Source organism: Theropithecus gelada, chromosome 7b (genome assembly GCF_003255815.1).
Source record: "Theropithecus gelada isolate Dixy chromosome 7b, Tgel_1.0, whole genome shotgun sequence".
Classification (NCBI taxonomy): Eukaryota; Metazoa; Chordata; class Mammalia; order Primates; family Cercopithecidae; genus Theropithecus; species Theropithecus gelada.
In genome coordinates, this window is record NC_037675.1 from 92,706,787 (window position 1) to 92,718,866 (window position 12,080).

General features: G+C 51.4%; 1 protein-coding gene across 1 annotated transcript in view; it reads right to left on the reverse strand.

The window, feature by feature from the left end:
• Window positions 1–12,080, reverse strand: part of CCDC88C (coiled-coil domain containing 88C) — a 148,487-nt gene that overhangs the window by 16,483 nt on the left and 119,924 nt on the right. Inside the window, exons 22-25 of the mRNA XM_025391674.1 lie at window positions 9,648–9,834; window positions 6,109–6,254; window positions 3,301–3,390; window positions 1,396–1,634 (exon numbers count right to left, since the gene is read on the reverse strand). Coding sequence (XP_025247459.1) covers window positions 1,396–1,634; window positions 3,301–3,390; window positions 6,109–6,254; window positions 9,648–9,834 — 662 coding nt within the window. The remainder of the gene's footprint in view (window positions 1–1,395; window positions 1,635–3,300; window positions 3,391–6,108; window positions 6,255–9,647; window positions 9,835–12,080) is intronic.

Sequence of the window (12,080 nt, forward strand, 5' to 3'; positions counted from 1 at the left end):
TCATGGGTCTCAGGCATAGGCTGGGTCTTCAGAAAGTCCTGGTATCCTTTGTAAAAATTTAAATGACTTGGGATAAACAATCCCCCCAAAATGGTATTTAAAGGTAAAGCTGAAAATTTAACAATGTGTAAGGTAAATGCTGTGTCTAATCGATTCTAAGACACATTTTTTTCCCCTATACTTTAACATCTCGGAAATTAGGAGGCAGTTTCAATGGTGTCTCAGTCACCACTGGCCAGGTGGCCACAGTGACAAAACGGACATTGTCATAACCAACTCATCTTGCTCCTATTTTCCTTTCATGTGTGTGTACAAAAATCGAATTCTTATTTAGAAAAGCTCTTTCAGCAAGAGCATAATACAAATTCAAAGTGGTGGCCCTGTACCGTTTGATTGCCTCGTGGTATATAGAGTAACTGTACAGCTTTCGTGTCTCCTGAGAGGTGATGAAATCCAGCATACATGACTAGAAACCCTGTTCTTGTTTCACAACCTCTGGCAAACTCCAAAGGACAGCCCTGAGGGAAAAGGCACCGGGTGTCCTATGGCTGGTGGGACACAAGGCCAGATCAGGCTGAAGAAGTCGTAACCCACCTTTCAAAGCGGTAACAGATGAATCACCCAAGGGCTTTCAGGACATCTTATATACATGGAGAATGTGTTGAGTGCACCTGGGATCTCCCTGCACAAAGCGGCTTACTACAAATCTTTGGCACATATGAGGGAACCTCAAAATAAGCTTCCTTGCTTGTCTCTTTGGTACCTGCACGAATGTCAGCTTTGGATATTCAAATATCTGCCTGGCTACATGATGAATGATGCTTTTCATTCTAAAATAACAAAAGCTGCTGGGCGTGGTAGCTCACGCCTGTAATCCCAACAGTTTGGGAGGCTGAGGCAGGTGGATCACTTGAGGTTAGGAGTTCGAGACCAGCCTGAGGCGGGTGGATCACTTGAGGTTAGGAGTTCGAGACCAGCCTGGCCAACACGGTGAAACCCCGTCTCTACTAAAAATACAAAAAATTAGCCAGGCGTGGTAGTGGGCGCCTGTAATCCCAGCTACGTAGGAGGCTGAGGCAGGAGACTCACTTGAACCTGGGAGGCAGAGGTTGCAGTGAGCTGAGATCATACCATTGCACTCCAGCCTGGGCAACAAGAGTGAAACTCTGTCTCAAAAAAAGTAAAATAAAATATAAAATAAAATAAAATAAAATAACAAAAGCATTATGGGACAAAACGGTCACCATGCTGACATTTCTACACACCTAAGCAGAAGGTGCATGTGCAGTCACTCACCCCCGGCACGTTCCTGCACAGGCGTGCACAGCCACCGGCGAGAGACCCTTCAGGACACCCCCTTCCTCACCCGACCACGGCCAGGGCGGCCGCCCCTACCTTTCCCCGCAGACCCGTTGTGGGCGTCGCGCTCTTCTGTACAGCTGGAGGCCAGTGGGGGGGTGTCGGAGTTCTCGGGCTGTGATCTGAGAGGCTGAGAGGCCGCCGGCGAGGCGGGGTCTGGGGACTCCAGCTGCCAGGGAGGGCTGTCCATGGTGGATTTTAAGCGTTCCCTCGAACCCTCTTTCTTTGGTTTGATGAGTTTAACTAAGGCTTTGGCTCCAATCCAGTGGTTCTTCCTAGTTAGAAGTAGATGTTTAGGACATAGCCAGCCCTCCCACACACCCCCAGCGGTCCCTGGTTCCCTAACGTGGGCTGGGATGTTCTTCCCCAGTCTGGGAAGTTTGGCCATGTGCACGTGGGGTCAGGACGATGATGCTCATGACCATGGTAATCGTTTCTGGGGCTCAGGAGCTGGAACCTAATTCTCAGTTTGGCGCAGGGCTGGGGATGATAGAAGCATGTGCATCATGACAGAAATCCACTCTAGTCTCCCAGAATGAAGGAAGCGATGCCGGGCTTAATTTAGTTGGCAATTTTTCTGTCAAAAAGCCATTTCCATGAATCTCATTTTCTGCTAAAGTTAATAATCAGTGAAATAAGCTGACATTCCCCTGACTCCTCCCTTGCACTGAGCAATCTGGGTGAGTGGAGAGGGCAGAGGAGAGCAGCCTGTTTCATTAAAAATCTGTGCATTTAAGGAGTAAGCAGTAACATCACAGCGAGCTGGACACGGAGGGCATCCTGGTGTGACATGAAGAGAACCCCGCCTGGGCTCTCACCCTGACTCTGAAACTAAACAGCGCCTATTTATATTATCACTCCAGTTTCTCATCTGGGCTTCAATTTCTGTGTCAAACAAGACTCAGACCAAGGTTCTGGGCCAGGCATGGTGGCTCATGCCAATAACCCCAGCACTTTGGGAGGCCGAGGCAGGTGGATCACTTGAGGTCAGGAGTTCGAGACCAGCCTGGCCAACATGGTGAAACCCCATCTCTACTAAAAATACAAAAATTAGCCGGGTGTGGTGGCACATGCCTGTAGTCCCAGCTACTCGGGAGGGTGAGGCAGGAGGATGGCTTCAACCTGGGAAGCGGAGGTTGCAGTGAGCTGAGATTGTGCCACTGCACTCCAACCTGGATGTCACAGCGAGACTCTGTCTCAAAAAAAACCAAAACCAAGCCAAAACAAAACAAAAAGCACACACACAAAAACCAAAAACAGACTGAGGTTCGGAAATTCTGTGGTTCTGGATTCCCAGAGAGACCTCAAGGGATTTGCGGAGAGTTTGACTTCAAGGCTGGGCCAGGACAATCCGAAGGGACAATTCCTTGGGTTCAGGCCGTGGACAAGGGGCAGCACTGCTAGGCTGGGCCAGCTCCACTCAGGGAGGAGCTGCTGCTCTCTGGGGAAGAGACATGTCGGTGAAGCCACCCTGAGGTTCTGTGCATCCAGAAAAATCTGCATGCGGTCCAAAGGTTCCCACCTTTGAAGACCATGGGGGCTGGGCCAAGTGTGCTGCCCGAGCATCCTTTCCAAACCAGGAACATGGGTGTCCACACCATGTTTAATCCTGAGACAAAACCCTGACAAGGCAGCCCTGCCATCCTGCTTGAGTGACTCCAGTACCACGGATGCTCTGTCCCCTTCAAAGGCCCACAGCTAAATGAAGCCTGTGTCTCACTGGGGTCACCCGGCACTGGCCGCCCCTCACAGGACAAGCCAGAGTACAGAGGCAGGCGGAAAGGATTGTAAACTCTCTCTGATGTGGGAGACATCTGTCACAGGTGATCTGCCACACAGCGGACGGTGTGGGGCCTGCCCTAGATGGCTGCTTTCACCCTGTGCACAAAAAAGGAAGCTTTTAAGTTCTGTCTTTATGTCACCACACTTAAATCAACTCACTTCTTTGGAGGAGGATCATAGAACTTGTACTGATCCATGATTTTTTCTTCCAGCTTTTCCTTATGTCTTCGTAAGGCATTTAATTTGTCTCTGTGAATACAGGAGAAAGAAAACCTATCAATCCAGTTTTAAATCAAACAAGTGAATTTACTCATTGGCCCAGCCTGGAATCTTGTGCACCCAGGGTTGGTATTCTTCCAGGACTGAGATGAGGTTAGTCATCACCGTCATGGTCGCTGAGTTTGGAATACGTGAATGGAGGCATGCGCCGTGGGTTCAGGGAGCCCTGTGACCCTGAGATTTACTGAAGCCCCTGGGACCCAGCTCAAGGCAGCAAACTTCTAACAATCTGAAAACTCACGCTCAAGACCCAAGGTTTCTCCTTCCAGGTTGTTCAAGACGTGGGGTGCTCCTGGGGTCAGGCAGAAGCTACTCCCCGGTGGTGAGGGGGCGGGGTTCGGGGGTACATATTACCACCACCTGGGCATTGAGGTTGAAAAAGTCAGCTCAGCAAAGTCAGACGCGTGACTCAGGGCTGTTCCCCCTCAGAAGCAAACTCAGCAGCTTTCAGGGGCCAGAAAGAGAAGTTAATGAGCACAGCAGGGCTGGAGAAACCAGGGACCCTGGTGGGGGCTGCAGTGAGCTCCTGTGCTGCCAACGCTGGCAGACGACTGCCATGGGGGAATGAACCAGGGCACAGCAGGGCGGACCTCCCAAGAAGCCAGATGCCCAGATGATGAAGCCAAATCTCCCAATTTCTAAATATTGGAAGCTGGGTCATTTTTCAAGAACTCTGCAAGGGACCAAAGAGATATCTCTTGAATCTTGGGCAGGCTCAGGCACCTCTGCTTACCGGGGAGATCTTGGCCTTCCTCATACAATCAGAAAGCTTCTGTTTGCACTTAGGGAGTCACAGGGCTGCGTCCACAGTGCATTCGGAGCACAGCTGCCCACGGTACTGCGGACTACTGCCGACTCCTGCCTCAGCGCTGGGTGGTCTTGAGGGCCCAGACCCTTGGTTTCCTCATGGTCTGGAAACCCTTGGTTTCCTCAAGGCCTGAAAACAAGGCCTTACATGAGAGATAACAGCTCATTCTCGAAGCTGCCAAGGTCCTGACCCAACCAAGGCCTTTCCCAAGAGCTCACGATGAGGTGAGCCCCTGTAACAAGCGATCTCAGCCACGCTCCGCTCCCAGTCCCTTGACTCGACATCTGTGTGCTGGTGTTCTGTGCTCATGGCCGTGCTGCTGAGCCTTAAGCCTTGAGTGCTTCATGGCTGGGGATGGCCCCACAGACTCACACAAACTCCAGGGCCTGGAGCAGGCCCCAGGAAGCCTGCCAACCCGCTGGCCTGGAGTAGACACTGTCTAATGCAAAAACGTCATCAAATAATCCCCCTGAGTGCTCCTACACTCCTTCTAGTTAGCACCTGTCCAACCTCTGCTGGCGATTTTTATCACCAGGATTATAGAGGGCCAACTTCAGGGTCATTTCCACCCCACAATTACAGTGTGCTTTTACATACAAACCATCCTCCCGAAGGTGGCACGCCAGCCCTAGACACGTAGGTGAAGCCAACAGAATAACAAAGGGGCATCGTTACATCAGAGAGCTGGGACAGCACCCTGGTGTTCACTGTGACCACAGTGATCACGTCCCACCACAAGCACGTCCCTTCTTGCCTTCCCCATACTGATGCCAGCACACCCATGCCTGCCCGGACGCCAGTACCAGCCATTCCCGATCACGTGGAAGGACAGCCCCACCACCATGGCCAGGATCCAGAAACCACTCTAGATTCTTCATTTCTCGACTTCTGAGCCACGAGATTCCTGGCACCAGGGTTCGTCCTTTTGCCCTCTATTTCTGGAAGCTTCTCTGGCCCTGCTAGAGTAGTATATCTTCCAAAACAACTCCAGGAATCCAACATCTTTAGCTGAACACGGAAGCTACCACAGCTGAGCGTACACCTCCTTTTCCAGCCTTCTCTTCAGATGCCCCCTACACATTCCCCGCACTTAGACCACCTGCCACAGCTCACCTTCTTGTCCTCACCTGCCACGGCCCCCCTTCCTGTCCTCACCTGCCATGGCCCCCCTTCCTGTCCTCACCTGCCACGGTCTACCTTTCTGTCCCCTCACCTGCCACAGCCCACCTTCCTGTCCCCTCACCTGCCATGGCCTACCTCCCATGGGCCTCCCCCAGGCCCTCCGGGGTAGCTGTGGACTTCAACTCCCTCTATGTTTTTTTTCCACACTTCATGTAACCCTTCACATCTGGCTGGTAATGGACAAAGCTTTGTTCACATCTGACCTTCCCTACTGGTTCCTGGCTACCAGGGGACTGGTTCTGTGCACCTCACAGGGCCCACGCTTAAACCAGCACCTCGTAAATACCAGCTGAGTGAGGCCAACTGGAGCACACCAAGCCCACTTCCCTCCATCCAGGGGGACGTGGACAGGTGCACATCACTCATTCCCAGCCTTCAGTTTGAATTCTCCCTGAGATACTTCAGTGTTCTCAAGATTTTTTAAAGTGAATTTAATTCTAGAAACAGAGAAAAGAAGCTTCTGGTGGTGGAAAGCACCTCTGAAAGAGCAAACAAAAGCCAACTGCCATCACCTCTAGAAACTGAGAACATTCCAGGAAACTAAGGGAAGTCCACGCTGGTGACCGGTCTGTGCCCTGCCCTCAGGATCCCAACGGGCCCAGGGGGTCCTCTCTGCACGGGAAGCCAGGACGTCCAGAGACTGAGGACGTGTAACTGTGGTGAGGGTGTGGAGAGCGGTTCGGGGACTCCCTGCTTACATGTACTGCTTCTGCTCCTCATGGTACTGCTCCTTGTTCTCCATGTTCTGCTCTAGAAGCATCTGGTTCTGCTGGCTCAACAGCTGGATCTGGCTCAGGAGGTGATGATTTTCTTCCTCCAAGTTCCCCTTGAGACGGGAGAGCAGCTAGAACACAGACCAACAGCATCTCAGACACCACGTGACCAGGTGATCCCACTGCTGGGAATCTAGCTTCCAAAGGAAGAAGGCCACTGCACAAAGATGTTCAATGCAGTATAATCTACAGCAGTGGAAACGTGGAAAGGGCCAAACGGCCAATGACGTGGGAATGGCTGAGTTCCCTCTGTCCAATCCAGATGTCTATGGCAACATGTGGCTACTGAGCAGTAAAATGCAGCTACTCTGAATCATGATGCACAAGTGCAAAATACGCAACAGATTTTGAAGGCTTAATACAAATAAAAAGAGTATGAAAAATCTCATCAATAATGTTTTTGTTTGTTTCTTTTGAGACAGAGTTTTGCTCTTGTTGCTCAGGCTGGAGTAGAGTGGCATGATCTCGGCTCACTGCAACCTCTGCCTCCCGGGTTCAAGCGATTCTCCTGCCTCAGCCTCCTGAGTCTCAGCTGGGATTACAGGCGCCTGCCACCACGCCCAGCTAATTTTTTGTATTTTTAGCAGAGACAGGGTTTCATCTTGTTGGCCACGCTGGTCTCGAACTCCTGACCTCAGGTGATCCACCCGCTTTGGCCTCCCAAAGTGCTGGGATTACAGGTGTGAGCTGCCGTGCCTGCCCTGAAGTCTGCCAACTTCTGTTCTAGAGTATGATTGGGGGGCAATGGGAAAATCACAGGCTTTGGATTCCAATGCGCGACTCTGAGAAAGGAGGATGGGCTCATGGGGCCATCGTAAAGATTAACACAGAGGAGAACACAGCAAAATGCCTGGTGCACTGGAGGTGGGAAACACAGGCTGTCCCCTCCTCGTTACCCCATTAGCAATTACAACTCTGACTTCAGAAAAACCAAAATTCTCCCTGTTTTTAATGTAATTATACATAATTTATGCATACAGTGAGAAGAACTGGAAGGGAAAAGGTGAGGCTATGGCATTTTTTCACTAAAAATACTTCTGTGATTGCCACTGCTATATTACTTGGGCAACAATTAAAACAAATACCATAATAAAGCATTAGTCTCCCCAGTGTAGAGAACTGCACGAGGCTTGGGGGTCAGGCACATCACAAACGTGGCAAGTCAGCGGTCTGTAGGGTGAAAGGCCGTCCCTGGAAACTCAGCTTTGGCCCAGTGGAAAGACCCTGTGTGGCCGGGGGGCTCCCAGGAAACCAAGCCGGCTGGGCCCCGCCCTTCAACCCAAGTCCATGATCCTGAGGGCCAGTGCATCCCAGTAACAATGGGGGAGCTGCTCTTCCACCTCATTAGATGCCGGGCAACAAACCAACCCAATGTAAGGCATACGGGCTCCTGGAGAGAGGCGAGGTGGAAGGAGCGGAGAGCCCGGCTCCGAGCATAGCCACGCCCTCATCACTTCACTCATGCTGCTTCGCTTCTGCCACAGGGTGAACCATGTCCCCAAAATTCATACAGTGAAGCCCTAAGCCCCAGTCCCTAGCATGGGACTGCATTTGGAGACAGGGTTCATAAAGAGGCCATTAAGTTAAAATGAGGCTGTGGTGAGGCTGTGGCTCTGATCCGATCTGACTGATGTCCTTTCAAGAAAAGGAAATTTCGACACACAGACACTGGGAATGAGCCCACAGAGAGAAAAGAGCACCGCCTGCAAGCCAGAGAGAGGCCTTGGGAGAAACCAGCCCTGCCGGTTCACGGATCACGGATGTCCAGCCTCCCAAGCGGGATAAACCCACTTCTGCTGCTTAAGCCACCTGGCTTGTGGTCTTTCGCTCCTCCAGCCCAGGGAGACGAACATGGCTTCCATCTGCGGCCTGTTTGGGGAGGCTGGTTTGTGCTGGATCTGGAGTTCCGCTGAATCCCTCCCCAGAAGCCACCATCCCGGCCACAGCCCTTCCCTCCTCCCCTCTCATGACCTGTGTTCCACCCTGAGTGAACCATCAGCATCTTCCAAAAAGCCTCCCCATCCATTTCTGTGCAAATCAGTCCTTCCCATGCAAAGCCTACCACACGTGTCCAGCTCTTGCCAGTCCTTCACTTCACCACAAGTGTGACCTTTTCCACGGGGCCTGCCTTGCAGCCCCTGACCTGAGGCCTCCTGGAAAATCCTGACACACCTGCCTGTGACAGCACAGCCCCCGGGGCAAGGATTCCACAGGCAGTGCCGTGGCCTTTGCCTCCAGCCTGCCTCCACCCCCATGGGGCCCTCAGGGTCCCAGGGTCTCTCATTCTCAGGGGGCAGCATGAGATCCGGGTGGGTGCACCCTGCGCCTCGGTTTCCTCATTTGTGATGTCTCACAGGGCTACCGAGGGGTCTGGACAAAAGGCGTCTGAGACTTTTTTTTTTTTTTTTTTTTTGAGACGGAGTCTCGCTCTGTCGCCCGGGCTGGAGTGCAGTGGCGCAATCTCGGCTCACTGCAAGCTCCGCCTCCCGGGTTCACGCCATTCTCCTGGCTCAGCCTCCAGAGTAGCTGGGACTACAGGCGCCCGCCACCACGCCCGGCTAATTTCTTTTTGTATTTTTAGTAGAGATGGGGTTTCACCATGTTAGCCAGGATGGTCTCGATCTCCTGACCTCATGATCCGCCCGCCTCGGCCTCCCAAAGTGCTGGGATTACAGGCTTGAGCCACCATACCCGGCCGACTGTTTCTTGACAAAAGAGCAAACCTTGTCCTGAGGTGCCAGCTGTCCCTGGGGCTGTCTAGGAGGTGGGGTGAGACCTATGTGCTCCTCCCTGCCAGACCTGCCTCACCAGCCTTCCGTGTGCTGGGGTCTGTTAAGATCTCATCTGGAGAGGGTCTTGCTGCTTGAGACCATTTCCAACCTTGTGTACTAGAAGGGAGGGCTCTGGAAGCCGGGGACTCCTGAGTGAGCTCCGTTCCAGAGGCAGCCACACCCCCAAATGGAGCAAATTCACACCACTGCTCTAGAACAGTGTGACTTCACACCACTGCTCTACAACAGTGTGACTTCACACCACTGCTCTAGAACAGTGTGACTTCACACCACTGCTCTAGAACAGTGTGACTTCACACCACTGCTCTACAACAGTGTGACTTCACACCACTGCTCTAGAACAGTGTGACTACGGAACTGAAGAGATGTAGGAAGACAGCGTAGACACGGCCAAGAGGATCGAGATAAAACATCATCAACTGTCCCCACCGGGCCTCTCCCGACCCTGCAAAAGGCAACGGTCAGACGGCGGTTTTCGTGTACAATTGCACCAGAAGCCGCACTGACCCTGTCAGCACCTCTGGCTTCACCACAGCCTCTGTGCCACCTCCACACATTTGTGTCTTTGCGCACAAATGCCCATGAGGACCCCTCACAGCCTGGCTGAGTCCTGGGTTGTCCCCTTGGGGGACTCATCCCTGTTTCCCGAGGCTCCCCCGACGCGGGCCTCACCTCGCAGTGGTTGTCCAGCTTGGTCAGTGAGATGTCCATGGTCTGGTGCTGCTCCTTCAGCTCGTCAAAGCGGGCCTGCCAGCGGTTGAGCTCCAGCTGCGCGTTGTTCAGTGAGGTTTTCAGCTCCTTGGTGTGGGCGTGCAGCTCCTCGTACTCCCCCTTCAGCTGGTGGTGCAGGAAATTGACCCTGGAGGGGGAAGAGTCACAGGGCAAGGGGCTGAAGAGCCTGCCAAACAGGTATCGGCCCAGAGGCCTGGGCTATGTCCCAGCTCTGACAGTGGCAGGCTGGGCAACCTTAAACAAAATCACAACCTCTCTGGGCCTTTTTATTTTTTCCCCATGTGTAAAATGAGGAGCTTGAACAAAACTGTCCATCAGCAAACTGTGTTCTTTGGGGTTCCATGAGGGTACCCTTGATGCCACCACACTGAGCCTACAGGGAGACTGAGCAGGCAAGCTCATGAGCAGACAAGCTCAGACACCTGTCTCAACATAGCATCATGCTATGAGCTCTTCTATGCTACAGCTGTGGTATCTGTGTACACTTGAAAAATAGGATTCTGCTGTTTAAAAAATGTTTAAACCACTGAACTAGAACACTTTTGCTCTAAAATTCTATGTCTCTGCCCAGCTCTTCTTCCCAATTCCAAGCCCCTTTCTAATTTCACCTCCTGAGATAAAGTGTGAGATGGTGTGTATTATGTAAATCTACTAAAATTGCCATCATCAAAACTACTATTACCCAACTGGGAGTTCCCTGGAGATTTGTATCAGAAAGCTCAAATTACCAGGGTCTTGTGGACTTGATGTGGACATGGACATGTCTTATTTGGCCTGTACAATTTTACTTTTTAAAAACAAATTAGTTGGCCGGGTATGGTGGCTCACGCCTGTAATCTCAGCACTCTGGGAGGCTGAGGAGGGAGGATTGCTTGAGGCCAGTTCCACACCAGCCTAGGCAATATAGTGAAACCCCCATCTCTGCAAAAAGTAGAAAAAAGTTGCCAGGAACCTGGGAGGCGGAGGTTGCAGTGAGCTGAGATCACGCCACTGCACTCCAGCCTGGTGACAGAGCGAGACTCCATCTCAAAAAAAAAAAAACGTTGCCAGGCACAGTGATGCACACCCGCGCTCCCAGCTATCTGGGAGGCTGGGCTGGGAGGATCACTTAAGCCCGGGAGTTGAGGCTACAGTGAGCCGTGATCATGCCACTCCACCCTCAGCGGCTAAACAAGATCCCATTTCAAAAAAAAAAAAAAAAATTAGTTGCCAACATTAAAAAATTTGAAGTTTACATCAACACCCAAACATTCAGGTTCTCTTAAAATGTAAGAAACAAAAGGCTGACCAGGCAGTCCCGGGCCTGCCTCCAGCTGGCGGCCTTTGCTGGAGCCGATTCTTTGCTGCCCTTTTAGATAATGTGCATTCTCTGTTCTACGGTCTGTGGTCTATGTCTGGCAGTGTTTCACCCATGTGCCTGATTTGCCTGGAGAGCCAAGGTATCCGAGTTTCTAACCCCCCGTACACACTCATTCAAGTATGTGGGAGGAGGACGAATTTCGTATGGTCAAGCCTTTGCAATGAGACAAGACCTGGATTCCATCCTGACTCTGCTGTTCACTAGAAACACTGACTTGGAACAAGTTATTTAATCTCTCTCAACCTGTTTCCTCATCTGTTTAAAGAAAAGGGCCGGGTGCGGTGGCTCAAGCCTGTAATCCCAGCACTTTGGGAGGCCGAGACGGGCGGATCACGAGGTCAGGAGATCGAGACCATCCTGGCGAATACGGTGAAACCCTGTCCCTACTAAAAAGTACAAAAAAAAAAAAAAAAAAAACTAGCTGGGCGACGTGGCGGGTGCCTGTAATCACAGCTACTCGGGAGGCTGAGGCAGGAGAATGGCGTAAACCTGGGAGGCGGAGCTTGCAGTGAGCTGAGATCCGGCCACTGCACTCCAGCCTGGGCGACAGCGCAAGATTCTGTCTCAAAAAAAAAAAAAAAAGAAAAGTCAAAAAGATAATAATAGTATAGTCGATTCTCATTATATGTGGTAGTCATGTTCTATAAAGTTGCTGTAAACACTGACTTAGTGAACAGCGAGGCATCCAGCCTAGGGAAAAAACACAGAATTAGGTTCCCGGGAGCCTCTGGTCACATTTCTGTTACTTGATCAATACATAACCTTGTTTTATGTGGGTTTCTGTTTCAAGATACCTTACGTAACATAGTCACAGCCAACACCACTATCACTCATGCCTGAACAAAGCTTATCTAAGACTTTTTTCTCTGTAAGACACATCACAGCCACCTTCTGCTTAGGGACATGAAACAGCACTTCAGTACTACAATTGTGGGTCATTTTAAACAGCAAAGTCACTTCCCGAAAGCACAAAATCTGAAAACTGTGGCACTGAGGAGATTCTGAAAGGGACA